Source organism: Filicampus tigris, chromosome 20, assembly GCF_054856515.1.
Source record: "Filicampus tigris isolate MCC_2025a chromosome 20, RoL_Ftig_1.0, whole genome shotgun sequence".
In the NCBI taxonomy this organism is placed as follows: Eukaryota; Metazoa; Chordata; class Actinopteri; order Syngnathiformes; family Syngnathidae; genus Filicampus; species Filicampus tigris.
This window is the reverse complement of record NC_141236.1, coordinates 14,487,895-14,505,410: the sequence shown is the minus strand read 5'-3', so window position 1 is coordinate 14,505,410 and position 17,516 is coordinate 14,487,895. Positions and strand designations below refer to the sequence as shown.

Sequence of the window (17,516 nt, the reverse complement as noted above, 5' to 3'; positions counted from 1 at the left end):
TCCTGCCTTGCAAACGGCAACATTTGTCTTCACGTTACATCACAAACCAACCAACCGACCGAGACCAAGGATGAGGCCCAAAACAAGTTTATTGGAAACGGATTAAAAGCAAGAAAGACGAGGGAGGCACGACGACGGCCTCAACCAGCAAGAAGGAGAAGACGACGACAACGACGACGACGACGACGAGGAGGAGCACCTCGGCAAAGCGAAAGGTGCTTCCGGCGGGGGTCAGTGGAGCTCCTGTTTGGACTTTGCCGCTCCTTCTCTGGACAGCCTGTCGGCCTCCTCGTTGCCTCTATAGCCCGCGTGGCCTGGGATGTGCATCTGCGGCGAGAGCGCACACACCTTCAACGCACGGCCTCAAAAAATGTGTGTGTGTGTGTGTGTGTGTGTTTTTTTTGGGGGGGGGGGGGGGGGGGGTCACGGCATACCCAGACCACCTCCAGCTCGCCACAGAGCCGGTCCAGCCTCTCAAAGTCGGACCTGTTGGTGACGCTGCCGCCCGACTTGAGCCGCCAACCGTTGAGCTTCCAGTTCTTCACCCACTTGGTGATGCCTGAAGGAGAGCCAACAGCAGCATCGTCAGCACGCCGGCCATCCGCCGGCCATCCGGCGGCATGCCGTCCGCCCGCCGTCAAGAGGCGCGTGTGCCTTGTGAGGAGCGGACAACAATGGTGGTCACCAACCGTTGATGGTGAACTTGCTGTCCGTGTAGACCAGCAGCTTCTTGATGTTTTGCTCTTTGGCTTGTTGCAGCGCCACGCACGCGGCCTGGGGCGCACACGCACACAAATGTTTTCTTTGGCGCAAAGTCCAACTGAGTGCTTCCACGTTTGAAATCTGTGCCCCTCCATTTAGTCGAAACGTGTATGTAAACACCAGCCTTAAAAAGTCCATACTTGAAAAGTTGCAACAATTTAATACAACATTATGAGCCATCAAATTGCAATGAGTCCTGAATCTGCTTCAAAAACAAACAAACAAACCACAAAAGGGAGCTGAAATGAATTGCTGAGCATCACCAAGCACATCGCATGACTTGCCTGGATTTCTGCACGCTGGTTGGTTTGTCTGCCCTGCAGCGGTTCGGCAACGTTCCTGAAAATGACGTTTTTTGGGTTGAGGTTTTGTGCGACATTGACGCCGTCCCCGTCATGCGTGCGATAACGTGCTCGAGTGTCTCCTCACAGAGGATGCCGGGGGCCCCAGTAGACGCCGATGCCGGCCCGAGCCCCGCATTTGCCGTTTCTGGAGCAGCAGCCGTCCGTGTAAACCACCACGGCGTCACCTGGGCGCACGCGCCAGCCGCAGTCATTTCAATTGCCCTCTTCAAGCGTGTTCCATTTTCAAGACTTTTTGTCTTTATCAGATGTCTGAATGCAGAAACACGTGCACGCACGCACACACATTACCCATGTACGCGAATCCATCGTTGTTGTCCAAAGACGAGCTGTGGCTGTGTTTGATGCGCTTGGACGGCACTGCAGCCTCCTCCTCTTCCTGCTGCTGCTGCTGCTGCTCTTCCTGCTCCACGTGACTTCGCTTCTTACCAAGCGGGATGTACTCCAGAGGCTCAGGCCCTTTTTTGGGAAGCAAATGCACATTGGGATCCACAGCTAAAAAAAAAAGGGGGCAGGAAACAAGTTAAGAGGACAATTCATTTCAGAAAATTCAATGCAGAGATGAAGCAAAGAGTGCAAATCCTCCACGTACGCACCTTTGGGCAGCTGCGGCACCGCAGACGCTTCTTGTCCTCGAACAAAGGCCCACGCGTCCTTCTCAGAGGCAAACTTCTTAAAGGAAGCCGACGGGAATTTGTCCACCTGAGCCTTACACTCATCCCTGCAGGGTAAACAAAATTGAAAAGTGAAAAACACAAAGGAGGAGTATCCTACAACAAGCTCCATAAAACTTGTTTCACATCACTTGCTTCATAGGCATGTTGTTATGACCTGGCGGAGCAAAGTCTTGCTCTCTTTTAATGATTCCAAACCACCATCAGGTGTGCCACGAGAAATGATCCACTTTCACTTACTTGGATGTGTCTTCATCTATTTTTGCCAGTGACGCATAATGACCGGCAGAGCCATTAAATGCAGAGCCCAATTGCCATTCATGTATGCAAAGATTTCGAACTGAGCCAATGTGTCAGTAAATTGAGATTAACCCTCATTGAGCTCATGAGCTCGTATCGTGCAATACCCAATATTGAGCTCGTATCGTGCAATACCCAATATTGAGCTCGTATCGTGCAATACCCAATATTCCCCACTACTGTAATACCGTGCAATACTCAACATTCCCCACTACTGTTAGTCTAGTTTTATTTTTATCCAATGCTGTTCCTTACATTTCACTACAGCACTGCAGCACTGTCACTTAGAGTATTTTTTCCTCTGTACTATGTACAGGCCGAAATGAGTGTTCCTCATATTTTTTATGTAGATGTAGGTTGGTGTGTATACACATGTGTATATACACATGTTACTGCGTATATCTACATAGGTTTGATTCTAAATGTTTGCCGTCAATGTTATACATTAATGGCCACATTATGCCGCCGCCCCTGTGTGACCTATATCTTTGCTACTGTAACAATGAAAATTTCCCCACTGTGGGATCAATAAAGGCATTCTTATTCTTATTATTTCAGCAAATGCACTTTTGTGACTTTTTTGTTTGGTGGTGTGCTGTGATTTTTCTGATGTAAGGTACAAATTTTGTAGTAAATTTAGCTTCATGGACAAAGAGGTGTCATTTGTGTGCCGAATTAAACAGAGCAACAATGTGTTTGTCAAAAAGTGTCAAACATTTCGCCGCTGAACAGAAAAACTTGTTTTTGAAACAGTTGCCAATTTCATTTGGCTACAGGAAAATAGGACGAGAAGAGGCTTTTGTCTGCCGAACGGAACAGCGGAAATGTTGCTTTTCAAAAAGTTAAAAATAAACAATGGGATGCTGCTGTGTTATTTGGCTGCACTTGAAAAATAGTTGAAAACGCAATTCATCCCAAGGGAGTACGGCAAGTGCCGCCAGCTCCCAGAACAAAATGCCGCTGGATTACATTTTTATGACTTCATTGAGCACTTCGTCTCTCACCAGGAGTTGTAGACACCAGGGTGGAATCCTTTCCTCACGGCGTAGAAGAACGTTCCCTTGGCCATGTCGTCGGCGGAGGTGGCGGAAACGCTTCTGGTCAACGTGACTGCCCTGAAAAGACGAGCCAGTCTCAGCATGAGTCAGCGAGCAACCGGCCGAAGCACGCAGGCGGCTGCCATCTTGACGTTAACGCGAAGAAGCGGCGTGAGCGCGTCTGTTTGTTCGTTGGAAAACGATGCAAATGTGGGTTGACTTGCAGCTGAGGCCACCAGACAGTTCCACTGCTATGCTAGCTGCTAGCCTGCGCGACGCACGTCAAAACATGTCAGTTAACGTTGAAAACAGTGACGACAAAAAAGGCTTCTGCTTCTCTAACGCATTTGGCGGACTCCGGAGAAGACTGGTAGCTTAACGGCGGAGACAAATAAAGTAAAAGTCGAACATATGAGTGACAAATGAAAACTTCTGCCTCCCATTTGAAACTGCGCACCGGTTGAGCAGCAGAGCGAACCTTTTGTGTCGCCACCTGCTGGACGGGAGGCTCACTTCAACAAGAGCCCTAAAACAAGTGCAACAGTGTGAGATTATGAGATTCCCAACCTTTCGTTTTACCACATTTATGAGAGGCCATATTTAGCTCACGCTGTGACTTTTGTCCTACTGAGAGTAATATCAGGGACAAAGACAAACTGCAAAATAGCCTTTTAATCATTTAAGGGCTTATTAACAGCGGAATTCCACATACGGGAATGACAACATGTAACTCTGAGATTGCTCAGACTGTCATCATCCATGGCAATCAACTGAATCTCAATATAGAGTGGACATAAAAAGTCTACACACCCAAGATAAATAATTTGCAAACCTTTTCCACCATTAATGCCAACTCTAAGCTGTAGGATCCCTTCAAGGGTGAGGTCAAAATGATAATTTGTCAGCGTTGTGCTTCTAGCTTGGAGAATCAGGTAGGTTTAGCACCTCGGGAGCTAATGCCCATTCTGTCAAAGCATAGAGTAGCAATTTAAGGAGTGCTTCCATGAGTGACACCCGTTGAGCTCGTAGCTCAATCTTCAATCAATGAAATGTATTGAGCACACAACTTGTTCCATTTCCATTTATTTGAAAACAACAATCCACGTTTGTTTGCCTGTCATCGTACACACACAGCCTCACCCACACATTTGTGAGAGCATCGTGATTTGTATGAGACCAGCACAACACCGAGCCTTCTTTTCGTAAGCGCGTCACGTCCACACACTCCCCTGGCCATCAACAGGCAGAAAGAGAGATTCGAAAAAAAGAAGACACACACACAGCGCTCAGACAACTGAATATTGTCGCCATTCACATCATTTGAAAGGCGTCGATAATAAATAATAAAAAAATGAAAATGTTTTCATACAAAAACAAACTACTCTCACGCACGCTTCATGTACACAACATGTATGTACTGTATATGTATGTACGTATATGTACATATGTACATTTACACTCTTATTTTTGCGGACTCAAGCTGATTTTGGAAAGTTTTCGACAAAAGCGCAAGGAAGGGGATTTATTTGATGTATTTTTCCCAAAAGTCCCACTTGACTGGCACCGTGTGCCGGCGTTTAGGCTGGCGCGGCAGCTTTAGAGTGCCTCGTTGTCGGCTGTGAGTGCTCATCATGCACATCATGGCGAGAAGGCAGAAGAATGAGGTGAAAAATTGTTTTAAAAGTCAAGACGTAAGAAAGGCATGAGATGAAGTAGCATCGATTTTTCCAGGTTCATTTGGAACAGTGGGGCGTGGTTGCAGCGCACTCAGCTGACACGCCCACAGCGGCGATTGTTTTAATAATTCAAATTTGGCAGGCTTGTTAACAACACTCTTCTCCATAGTATGTCAGATTTACAAGACATTTGTTTTGACTTTACAGGGACTTTAAAAGCTGTAGCGCGGGGGGGGGGAGCTTTTGAGGATTTAGTAGTTTCTTATAGGACGTAGAATATGGGTGGGGCCTGGGGAAGTTGAATTCAGTTGAATTCAGTTAATGCAAGGAAAATATTTGTGAAAAATCACCACAAGAAGAAGAAGAAGAAGAAGAAGAGCAGCGAGAAAATGTACAAGCCAAAAAGACTGAATGCAAAAGCATGATCATGTCTGGATTATAGAGTGAATGGATGAATTCATACGCAAGCTAAATATTGTCGACACATCCTCATGTCATGAATATGTAACGCTGATGTCAGCAATTAAAGCATGCGTGACATAGAAAAAGGCGGCCACCACAGAAATAGGAAATAAAAATGTACAATTTATCAAACATGGTAACATCATCATCATCATCACCATCATCATCATCATCATCATAAATAGCATTATTCAATTGCTGCCGCTGCTGCTGTTGTACACAAAAAAGCCTTTTCACCCCTAGAAAAATATGTTTTAGTGCAACCGTACATCATAATCAGAAGAATTTGTCACTTCACATCGCTTGTCCAGACTGGCAGGTGTCAATCAAAAAAGGAGGCGGGGGAAGGGGCGGGGCTTGAAGTTGATTGGGGGACTGCTGAAATTAACAGAAGCACCCAGTAAAGGCACACGGGGCGGATTATTCGTCTTCTTTTCACTATTATTATTGTTGTTGTTATTATTCAAGTACCAGTTGACTGCCTTGAAACTGGCCGGCCCCCACGCACGCGCGTAGCCTTTCCAAAGTCTTGAAATAAGAATATCTCCCAACATGAATTTTGTGCACGTGTGTTTGCGTGCGTGTGTGTGTGTGTGTGTGTGTGTGAGTGTGTGGGGGTGTGTGCGTGTGTGTGTATGCGTGTTCATGTCTGTGTGTGGTCACGTGCATGTGTGCATGTTTTATTCCAAAATGAAAGAAAAGGGAGTAAATTGTGCAAAAAGTTGTGTTGTCGTCATTTCGTTGCACACCTACGATCCGTCTTTGCTGCTCTTTGTGCTTTGCGAGGAGGCGTCCGCGGGCGTCTGGGGCGAGGGGCAACGCGGGGACGCGCTAAAGTGCTGAGCCCCCGGCGGCAGGGGAGAGGGCGGCGACACGACGACGGCGGCGGCGGGCGGCGAGCGCCCAGGCTGTCCTTCCTCCGGCGAGGAAGCGGAGTGAGCCCCCCCTCGCCTCCCGTCGGCCAGTTCGTCGGGGTCGATGCGCAGCGAGGCGATGGCTTTGGTGCACGTTCGGATGCTCTCCTCTTGCTCGCGTACGACGAGCTCCTCCGCGACCGGAGGGGGAGAGCCCGACGAGGCCCCGCCCGCTGGCCCTCTTCCAAAAGGGGCGCAGGCCTCCAGGTTTTCGGGCTCCTCCGACGGAGCTCGGCGCGGCGGGAGGCGGGGCGCGGCCTGCTGCGCCCCTTGCTGGCCCAGGGGAGCGGTGCGCGACGTGGGCACGGCGTGGACCATCTGGATCCCGCCGATAGGTATCATCGGGAACGGAGAACGTACCTGACGCAAACAAAACGCAGTTCACTGTCTTTATAATATCACACAAAGAACAGGAAAGGTGATCAGATGCCATTAAATATGGTAAAAGAAATAAAATATGTCAAGTTTATGATAAAAGTATAAAAAAATATATACAGTACTGAACATAAAATACAGTATATGGTGAAATTAAATCAAACGTAATGAACGATCCTAAGAGACAAAAAGTGATAATTGTATCAAATATGTGTAAAAAAAAATACAAGATTTGATAAAGGTACATATATGTCATAAATATGAAATTAAATTAAACATGGACATACAATTAAATATAATGTGATAGCATCAAATATAATACAACAAAATTCAATTTAATCCGGTCAAGTAAAAAAAAAAAAAAAAAAAAGTCAAAAATATGATATGATAAATTTACATAAAGTACAATCAATCAAAATAGCAGAAGTAGTGCAAGTACCTGCAGTTGTGAATGAAGAGGGAGGTGACTGAACAAGACCTGATGGGGTGGACTGGACTGGTTACCGCGGTGACCACCCTGCTCTCGCCACCCTGGGGAACCTGGAACACATTCCTGGAAACAAAAACAAAAGAAAACCAAGACAACAACTTCAAATGAATTCCATTCGGATGAGAAATGGTTGGCCAATCTTCCCGTGTGAAATGGCCAGATGAGGGCGCCAGAGTGCACCGCAGCTGGAAGGCCGTTCTCGGGGTGACCTACCGTGTCCATTTCTGCCCCGGTGGCCCTGCGACGTCCTGGAGGGCCCAGGTCCGCCTGACTCAGCAGCCCGGCGAGGTGAGCCGACCTCAGGCCTCGCGAGCCGCTCTGCTGACTGCAAGACAACAAACAACAACAGTGCACAAAGAATGAAAAAAAAAAAGCCACGTGGCAGAGACGTTTGCAACCGAGTTTTGTTGCTACAAGTTGCCAATTGGCCATCGTCTGATGATGCCTCTGCATAATTACGTAGAACATTACAAAACGGAACCTTTATTCTCACAGGACTATACAAAAACGTATTATTTCGGAAGAGTCAGACGTTTTATCCCGGTAATATAGGTCTTTGTTTTTGTCAAGTTTCCAACCTTGTTTTTCATGAAGAAAAAAAAAAAGCAGACTATTCCCACCACATAACAACTTTTTGCTCAACATTCCAACTTTTGAAAAAGAGTGCTACTGCAAGACGTTGGTGCTTTGGAATCCGGCCGACTGACCTCTGCAGGAGGAGGTGCTGATGAAGTCCGCGTCGAGGCGAGTGGGCCCGTATCATGGCCTTGTGGCGCCCCCGCGGCGACAGGTCTCGCTTCCCTGGAGAGGTGGGGCGCGGCAGGGGGGCCAGCAGCGACAGGTGCCCCCTCCTGGGCGAGAGCTCGCGCCGACACCCCCCCGCGTCCCGCTTGGGCGACGGGTGGCGCAGCGGCGAGGCGTCCCGCCGAGGTGACGGGCCGCGGGGTGAGCAATCGCCGTGCGGCGAGAGGTACTGGCGGGCGGACGGCGACGAGCAAGGCGAGACGGGGGACGGGCAGCCCGAGTAGTCGGGCCCGGGGGAGGAAAGGCGGGAAGACGGCGAGGGGAAGTCCTGCGAGAGCTCTTCGTCCATGGGGGGCGGCGGCGGCGGCGGCGGCGGGTGCCCCGGCGCGCCCTGCGGCGTGATGCGGATGCTGGGCACGGTGGTGAAGTAGCCGAAGAGAGGCGGCGACGGTTGCGGGCCGGCCGCCGCCACGGCGACGCCGTACGGGCTGGCCGAACGCGACGAGGTCCTGGGGGTGGAGTCGCCGTCGCAGTCGTCGTCCTCGTCGTCTTCGTCGTCCACCTCGTCGCCGTCTTCCTCCGAGTCGTCGGCGTCCGAGAACTGATGATCGGCCAGGGACCCGCGTTGCGTGCCGGCGTCCTCGCCCGCGTCTGGCAGAAGCAAAGCACGGTCAGTGGTCAGTGTGGCGCCGCCGCCACGGTCAGTGTGGCGCCGCCGCCATATCGGCAGGGCAACCAGAGCGAGCCCTGCCGTCACCAGCGAACAAACGCGAGGAATTCCCGTCAAAGTCTTTCAACTTCACCGCGACTGGCGGACGTTTTCAAAGCGCATATTGCCAACGCTCGGACTTTTCTTTCAGCACCGACAGAATATTACGTCAAGTTGATTCTCTTCCTTCGCCTCGACGTAATCAGCAGCGGATCGCCGGTCGGTGGTACCCTAAACAGCCGTTCCCGACCAAAAACCAGAACGCCGACCAGTGACTTTGACGCTCGTGTTTTTTGCTTTTGTGACACCTCAAACTATGAAATAAGAAAAAACGAGAGTGCGAAAGGGCTTTGGGATGGCCAAGCAGTCCTTTCTTTACCGATCTCCAACCAAGAAACGAGCTAAGTGCGACGCCGACGCAGCAGCTTTGCTCATGATTGCGACACACGCTTCTGCGACTGAAACACGCACTTGTTGCCGAAAGGTGCGCGACTTGCAACGTGTTGGCCTTGGTTCCGCACAAAAGTGTCGATTTGCAAATGCGAACAGCCAATAGGAATGGGCGGAGCGCCCGAGCGGTGCTTACCCACGTCGTCGGCCTCGCCGTCGTCCACGGAAGATGTGGACACGCCCAACTCCAGACACTTCTTCAGGTGAGCTTTTGACTTCATGTGCTTGGTCAGATTTCCTGCACGTGCACACATACGTGGAAAGGGTAAGTCGTGGTCAACTTAACAAACAAGACAGAAGAAGTGAAATGAGGAACTTTAGACTTCATGTCAGCAATCTGCCAATAGAAGGCCAACATTTGACTTGGCCCGATCGCTAGCATAACTTGTAGCGGAAAACAGTGACAACCAGACATGTGGCTAATGGGGGGGCCTGGAAAAATCAGGGTGGGCCTGAATGTTTCTCTCACTTTGCACAATCCTGTGCCCACCCAGGCCCACCCATGGCTCCGCCCCTGGTGACAACATTCACATTTAGCCTCCCAACCAGTCATAAAATCAATCAAAACACGTTACAGTCGAATATCGTATTTTTAAGAAGGCAGTCGTTCAAGTGTCTTGCACAACAAGTGTAAGGTGCCCGCCCACCTTTGGTCTTGAAGGCAAAGTTGCAGAACTTGCAGACGTAGGGCCGCACGTCGGTGTGCGTGCGGATGTGCTTCTTCAGCATGCTGGGCTTCTTGCAGCGAATGCCGCACTCCTCGCAGATGTACTTGCCCCGCCCGCGCCCGCGCACGTACACGTAGTCCTCGTTGGACTTGTACCTGCGCAGGGAATACGCCAACTGTCACTTGCATCCAGCACGCTGGTTCTTCACCTTCGTGTGACCAAATGCATTTCATTTCGCCAAACGCTTCACATGCTCAAAATACAGACGGTCACCACAAGCCAAATCGAAACGACGACGTTTGACTGGAACGCATGCGCCCACGGACGTGTTTGGAACTGTTTTTCCTTCTTTTTTTTTTTCCCCCTCAAAAACGCCCACCGCAAATGGGGCCACGATACAGACAAAAGCATTGCCTTGACTTGTGAGCTTTTTCCAGATGTTAGCCGCCGCTTGGGCAATTTTGCGTCTTGAGAGGCGAGCAAAAACTGGAGCGCCGTCCGCTTACTCGTCCGTCCGAGCTATTCACGGGAACAATGTGGAAAGCAAAAATGTGATGTTTGTTTCTTTGCCCTGTGTCTTGAAGCAAGCCAGCCGGCCGGGCCTCTTCTTGGGAGAACGGTACGAAGCGGAGCGCGAGAACAGGCGCTAAGGAATATTTGACAAAGTGCGTAAGGCTGTTTAACGCGCGTGGGAGGGACATCGGCAATTTTCACCCGCTTCTTCCTTCAGGCGTGAAACTTATTTGAGGACCCCCGGCAGCAGGACATGTGTCACGGAGGGGAAATTTCCGCCTGTTGTCGGCCAATGTGCAACGCTGGAGAAGGTCCAGAACGTTCCGACGACTGACTCACGGAGACGCTTCCCGTCCGGCAGGTGACGCCGGCTGTCGCCACTTGGTTGTCTTTGGAAAGATGAGGCGACGTTTGCACAGCTGCGTCCACTTGGAGAAAGAAGGAAGACGCCGGCGTCCCGACTGGTGGCGGCTTGAGCGTCCGCCCTAACGTCCTTTTTAACGCTGGCTTCTTGCATTTTTTGTCAATGAGCGAGAGCTACTTTCCTGCATCCTGCTCTCAAATGCGGATGAAGTGTTTCATATTTCCTATCGTCTCAACCCAAGTTCACAGAAGTTAAAAGCCATAAAGGAAAATATGTCGTCCAAACATGACCTTTGAAAACATATTCCAATGATGTACTTCTACTGCAGATGCAGAGCCACACGCTTGCATGCTGAAAGTGGCTTTTAGTTTTAGTGAAAGTGGTCTTCAGTTTACGACAGCTCCCTCCACCCGCGTAGACGTAGCCCCAACTTGTACATTTGTCACTAAGCTACGCTAACGGCAGCCAAGTCCCAATTACAATCAGCACTTGTATGAATATATAAAAGATGAACCAATCGAATGAAAAAAAGGCAAATATCGTGGTTGCACGCTAGTTCATTGCGTATCGTTCGCAACCTTTAAACTTCACACGTCGGTACCGTCCGACCCACCGGTTGAGGATCACAACGTAAAAGCATAATAGAAAGTCGTGACTCATGGAGGATTATGGGCTCAGGTCATGGTGACTACTACTTCCCCAAAACGCCATCGGGCTTCTCAAACTCCTTCCTGTTTGGTCAAAGTGCTAATGTGGTAGCGCGCAAACACATGCTAGCATCAGCTTGTGACTCGCTAGGCTGAGAGCAGCTTCATTCAAATCTTCAGGCAGACTGGAGACTGAAGACCTGAGGACTCATGGTTTTCTAGGTGGTGGAAGAGTACGCGGTCACGCTCCGTTTTAAACTCGTGCGCAAATTGGAGTTACATTGCTGCACTGGGAACAGATCTCCATCGTAAACCGAGGACCCCCCTCCCCCGAAATTGTCAGCGTGCTACCACTGCGAATGCAAAGACACTCGTGAGAAAAATCTTGAGAGTTCAAGAACAATAGCTAGCCAGCTGTCATTGTGAGTGTTTTTGCGCTCGCGATGTCTTTAACAGACGTCTTTCTGGCTGACTCACACAGACACAAAGAACAAGCTGTAAAAGTCTCATGTCGAGCTGGAAAAGTGGATAACTCGCTTTAAGCAGATGTCTTTCAAGTTCACTCACAAGTCAGCCTTGTTGCGTTTTCCTTTGAGACCTTGATCACTTCCTGGTCTTTTAAAAGACGTCCACTTTCTAGCTAGAACCAGTGTCATCACTGAGCCTATCCAAGATGACTTTGGGGGAGAGATGAGCTCGGGTCACAGGCTTCAACGAAGCTAGCGTGCATGTCTGACTTGGTCACCGTGACACATTTGGAAATTTCACTTTTCGAGTCGGCGGGTTCAATTTGAACCTGACTGAATCACAGTGACTTGACTGAGGTGTCGAACGTACCCGCCTTCGAAGATCTTGATGCGAGTCGGCTCGGTGGCAGTTCGTTTGATCGACACGTCCTTCTCCACGTGCTCCTCCTTTGGACGCTCCCACAAGGCCACATCCTTCATCTTCCTTCCGAAACGGCCGACGTTGACCGACATCAGCTCTGGTTTCAGCTGCAGAAGGAAAGTGTGTCATTCTCGATTCATCTCACTCCATAGTTGACTTTGCGAGTGGCGCATACCTGATCAAACCTGAGCTTCCAGGCGACGGACGACACCAGCTTCCCTGAACTTGGCGGCGCCATGGCAGCCGTGGCGTACAGGAGGTCTGTGTTCCTCCGCTGTTTGGACCTCAGCAGGGCCAGTGCAGCCTTGGTGCTGAGGTTCAGAGGGTTGGGGTTGTAGGAGCTGACGCACCAGGAACTGTAGATCGAGCTCCGTGGGTCGGCCGGAGTGCTGTTGGGTTTGGTGTAGTTGAGGAAACACCAGCTGACCCTACTGTTGGTGCGCAGGCTCGGGAACTGGAAAAAGTGCCGGGCATCGGACACGTCGGTGAGCAGCAGAGTCTGTCCCGTTGCTCCGGAACGTCCTGGACTTTGGCGGGCGGCTAACTGAATCATGAGGTTTGCTGGGACTTGATTGGCCGCCGACTGCTTGGTGGCATCTTCTGCATCGTTGGAGGAAATCATGGACCGGGGGCTGGCGAGGGACTCGTCCACATCAAGCTCCTCGGGGGAATCTCGGCCACACGACACAGGTGAGGAGTCTGTGATGATCTGGAGAGGGGGCGTGAAGCTTTCCGGCCGGGAAACATCGGGCCGGTGGTGGGCAGAAGAACGGATGTGAATCGCGATCTTGTTGGGAGCGGGGAAGTCTCCCGGGGGAGGAGACGAGGACATCCTCTCACAGTCGTCGGAACCGGGTCCCTCCTCAAGCTTGTTGCTGCTGTCGGTGCCGCTCAGTTCCACGGCGCTCAACTCCTTCACCATCTGCCCAAACATCCTCTCCTCCTTTACCCTCTTCTGTTGCTTGGTCTCGATGAAGAGCTCCAACGAACTGGCGGGGGAAAGCATCCTCTTGCCGCCGCCGATGCCGGACCCCGAGGCATCCGTGGTGGATATGGTACCCGACGTTAGCGACAGAGGAATTCCCGTGTTGGGGCCACAAGCTGAAGACTTCCAGTGAGGGGAGCGCAAGATTGTTCCGTCCGTCTGTCCCAGGAAGTGCAATGGGTTGAACCCTGCTCCACTTGGACCTCCTCCAAGGCCCCCGGGCGTTTCAGCGACACTCACAGCGCCGTCCGGTGAGGGCACGTCGCTCATGTAGGCTCTATTTTGCCCGACCAAGCCTCTCCTCTGACCGTGAGTCACCAGCTGGCTAACGCTGGTATACATTACGCTACCGTACGATGGCACGTGGGTTTGGATGCGCACAGGAACCAGTAAAGGTAGAGAGGTGTGGGAGCCCAGGTTCTGGGTGGCAAAGATGGGTTGGATCTGCTGCAGCGGACCGGCGCTGCTGTTGGATGTCGGTTTGGATGAGAGAGAGGCCAGGTTTAGCTCTTGGAATACGGCAGGGTTCGTTGGAGAACGCAAAGTGTCCGATTTTCCATTGTGTGGCGCCTGATCTTGGAGCTGGTGTTTGTGGAGTGCCGTTTGCCCAGACAAACTATTCGTAGATCGGTTGCGAAGCTTCTGGAGTTGCTGCTGGGCCTGGACGGTCAGCCATTGTCTCGAAGCCTGACTGAACTCCTGACTCCAGAACAGAGCTGACTGCTGGTAAGAGAGGAACGGAGGAGCACCCGGATGCTGTTGGACGACTTCTCTGTTGACCTCGTGACCCGAGTGTTCTCCCTCGGATGAGGAGCCCTGGGTCTGGAGGGGATGCTGCGGGGACCTGACACAAAGGAAATATCTTTGCTCAACATGAACTGCAGTTTTATCAGAACAAGCGGTCTGCCCAGGACGTACTTACCTGCCGTAGTGCGGTTCATCCTGTAGACTGTCCTCATTGATACTCTGCTGGAGGACATGCTGTTGGTGAGCTCCAACGGCTGAGGGGAATGGAACCATGTGTTCATTTGACAGAATGACTCAACTCCAATCGCATGACTTGAGACGGGCCTACAGTAAGTCGGCCATTCAAGGAATTGGTCCTGGGGTGCTTGGCTAAAATTTTGATGGACTTGACTTGATTTGACAAGTCTTGCCGGTTTACATTTGAAAAGCTGCGTTTTCAAGATAGTGTGTCGATTGTTTTGTCCTTGAAAGACAAATTCATTTGGATGTGTGATGGACACAAAGCTAGAGACCAAGCGGTATAACTGTGAGAAGAAACACATCAACTATGACATTTGACCTCAATGTCACTGTAAAAGCCAACAGCTAACGAGGGCAGCGGCAGACACAGAGTGCAAAGTGGCTTAAATGCAAATATAGAGTATGCTGTGACTGATTTAGTGGGGACTCCACTTGACTTGCTTAATTTTTGCCACAATAACTTGGGACTTGCGAGAAACTCAAAAGTTCCGATTTGAGACTTACTCAGGACTTGCACACGTGACTAACTAAGTCCCACATTGCTATTACGAACCTACGGTTGAACAACGTTTCCGCAACTTACCGCCAACAGTATTGCCAATTCTTTGGGCTCTGCTGGCTACGTTGCTGCTTCTCTGAGGGGGTCCTGTCAGGCCGAGCCACACCCCTTGTTCCACACTCTCCTGTTTGATTGACAGTTCGGATCCTCCTGGTTCTTGGACTACTGCCTCTGGGTAGACACTCAGGGAGGCCTGTGCAGTATATGATAAGATGTCAAGCGTATGACTAATTGAGCTCTCGGCTTATCAAAGTACAGTAGTACAGCACTTGGACTTAGGAGTGCCCCAAGTTTGGAATTTTTTTCAGTTATGAGCTGTGGCTTGTTCAATTTTTATCTTTGTGTTGCAAGCCCAAATTTTCAACCACGATCATCAGCTTGAGATACGCCGCCACTGCGACGACTCGGAAAAGAAAATGGAATATTAAGGTACTGCAATACTCTCACATATGGGCAAGGAGAACCACAAACAGTCACACGCACGCACGCACGCCCACACACACACGAGAACATTCAAAGGAGAGCATTCACAAGTGGGCCACAACGCACGCCCTGATGCTGACACGCAGACCAACTGACTAGATATACAAATAAGTTGAGTTCGAACCTACGGTAGGCCAAGCAACAAATTGAACTCGTAAGTCGAGGTACTGCCATAAGTTGTCGAGAGTGACATTTCGACCATACCTGTCGGACAAGAAATCCACGGCGGCGCTCCTTCATGGCGGAGGCGCTGGTGTAGAGCTCTCCCTGTCTGGAGGACGGCAAGCTCCCGTAGTCGAAGGACTTGCTGCGCATTTCAGGCACCTCTGAGGGAAGCGTGTATGGCGCTTGCTCCGACGACGACCTCCTCATTTCCCTGTGCTGCTGGTGGCTGGAATGACCACTGCCGGGCACTGTCAGAAACTCGGATACTTTGGCTCCTCCGCCGGAGACTGTGTCCTCCTGTCGGTTGAGTGCAAAAACAAGCGCGTTAATCAATTGCGGCTTTGGACCGCTGTCTGAAGCGTGCTAGACTTCACGGCGTGCTATACCTGTTTAGTGGGCGACACTGTCTTGAAGCCTTCGTCCCTGTCAAAGGACATGGAGAAGGAAGACGAGTGCGACAGATTGCTCTCCTGACTCGGGCTACGAGACAGGCTGGTGCAAGTGGACTCAAAACTGGACTCTCCGGACGAATGCTCCATGTCTGCAAGGCGCAGCCTCTTCTTCTTGGGCGGCAGCTTCTCTGAGGGCATCTGGGAGAGGGTGTCACTCCTCTGTGGCAGCTGGAACTCCTCCACATGCGTCGGATGCTTCTCCACCTCCTTGGCCATCGGCGCTTCTGTGTCTTTCTCGTCCGTTACCCTGATCTCGGGAACTTGGATGTTGGGCTGGCGGACTAGTTTGTGCGGGACGGGGTAGGGCTGTCCGGGCGAAGCTGCCGCCGATGAAGACGAGAGGGAGGCCAAGTCACTGTCGCTCTGCGGCTGCTGATCCATAGTCTCGGTTCTGAGCGGGGCCGACTCTGGACTCAAGGCATCCTCAAAGATATCTGAGTCAGACTGTTCCGAGTACTGGCTGGACGGGGCTGAAGGATGATATCCCGACTGCTCAAACGACTCAGACTTCTCAAAGGAATTTGGCCGGCTGAGGGAGTTGGTGTGCTGGATGACCGATATGACGTTTCCGGCTGCCTTCCTGCATTCGGAGTCGGTAAACAGAGCTACGTCCTCGGAGCACATGCTTGCGCAGGTATCAAAGCTGTCCGACTGGCTGTGAGCACTCTGAAGAGAACCCTTGCCCGTCGGGCTGCCTCTGGACCCATCCAAGCTAACATAGTCTCCCGACATCTCGGCTGACCCGCTGCAGCTACTGTCACAGTGATCAGGGCTGTCTTCCTCGTCTCCAACGCTCTTCTCCTTCCGCCTTTTTCTGGTGGCTATTTCGCACATGCTAACTTTAGTACCATATGGGCTATAGGCAATGGGCTCTGCGGCTCCCGAAGTCCGTTCACCGAGCTTCTTCGAGAGCGATGACGTGAAATTCTTGGCCATGTGTCCAGAACCCTCAGCGTCTCCTGTGTGGGCGTCATGGGCTAAAAGTTCAATAGCTGCTTGTCTTTGGAGCCGACGAAGTCCCGGCTGGTAAAAAACATCATCCGACGTCATCATCTCGTCAAAGGAATGGCTGCCTCGGATCCCCGGGGGGACACTGAGGTTCGGGGGAGAGGATGTCGGCATGGAGTTGCTCCTGATAAGAGGCCCTGAATCCGATGGAGGTTCCAGAAGTCCTGCACTGCTCTGACTGGGATACAGTTTGGGATCTCTGGACATTCCTACATCCCCCCGTAAACAGACATGATCCTCAGAGATCTTTGCTACTGCGACAAATTGCCTGGACCTGGAGTTGGGTCGGTAGTACCAAGTCCGACCAAACATGATCTCCTCGTATGTCTTAACATTCGTATTTGGAGGGCTGATCTGCTGTTCTGCACTCTCAGAACGTGAAAAGTAGCCTGAGTCTGTGCTGCCTTTGCTGTGAGGACTGAGGAGGTTGAGGGATTGCGTTGCAGTACAATCAGAGTCCAGGCCTCTCTTGTCGTTCAGTCTCAGAGCCAAACGTGGTTTGACTGAATGGGTGTCGTCCAGTGAACGCCCTCTTCTCCCGGCCAGCGACGTCATCGTGTGGTGGGAACCTTTTATGTCCTGGAAGGGCGGACACTCCATCCCTCGGGACTTGGGAACAATCAAGATAGGCACTTTGATGGAGCCCACAGGAAGTTCCTCAGCCGAGTCTGCATACGCCGGTTCCGCACCACCTTCACAGTAACAGACAGGCACAAGATCATGTAATTGATATGAAAATTGGACTGAAGACCAGCAACACTCTTAGAGGATCGATGCCAGAACCTAAAGTGGTTGAACAGATTCCGAAAATAAAACAGTGCAAATCGGTACCAACTGGATTA

The 17,516-nt window shown here is 51.0% G+C and overlaps 2 protein-coding genes across 3 annotated transcripts in view; both read right to left on the bottom strand.

The window, feature by feature from the left end:
- Nucleotides 1–71: 71 nt before the first annotated feature.
- Nucleotides 72–3,639, bottom strand: rnaseh1 (ribonuclease H1). The gene is made up of 8 exons (XM_086018144.1): nt 3,103–3,639; nt 1,721–1,845; nt 1,416–1,619; nt 1,192–1,291; nt 1,047–1,101; nt 690–774; nt 435–559; nt 72–327 (listed from the first exon to the last, which is right to left on the bottom strand). Exons 1-8 carry the CDS (start codon nt 3,237–3,239, stop codon nt 232–234), a joined length of 927 nt encoding a protein of 308 aa, XP_085874270.1. The 5' UTR covers nt 3,240–3,639; the 3' UTR covers nt 72–231.
- A 563-nt stretch (nt 3,640–4,202) lies between these two features.
- Nucleotides 4,203–17,516, bottom strand: part of hivep2a (HIVEP zinc finger 2a) — a 43,718-nt gene continuing 30,404 nt past the window's right edge. For both annotated transcript variants that reach the window (XM_086019355.1, XM_086019356.1), the window contains 12 exons: nt 15,601–17,366; nt 15,254–15,511; nt 14,591–14,759; nt 13,943–14,021; nt 12,211–13,864; nt 11,985–12,142; nt 9,603–9,778; nt 9,092–9,193; nt 7,760–8,447; nt 7,266–7,377; nt 7,002–7,115; nt 4,203–6,547 (listed from right to left, as the gene is read on the bottom strand). In XM_086019355.1, the coding sequence (XP_085875481.1) occupies nt 6,023–6,547; nt 7,002–7,115; nt 7,266–7,377; nt 7,760–8,447; nt 9,092–9,193; nt 9,603–9,778; nt 11,985–12,142; nt 12,211–13,864; nt 13,943–14,021; nt 14,591–14,759; nt 15,254–15,511; nt 15,601–17,366 (5,801 nt within the window). In that variant the 3' untranslated portion in view covers nt 4,203–6,022. The remainder of the gene's footprint in view (nt 6,548–7,001; nt 7,116–7,265; nt 7,378–7,759; nt 8,448–9,091; nt 9,194–9,602; nt 9,779–11,984; nt 12,143–12,210; nt 13,865–13,942; nt 14,022–14,590; nt 14,760–15,253; nt 15,512–15,600; nt 17,367–17,516) is intronic.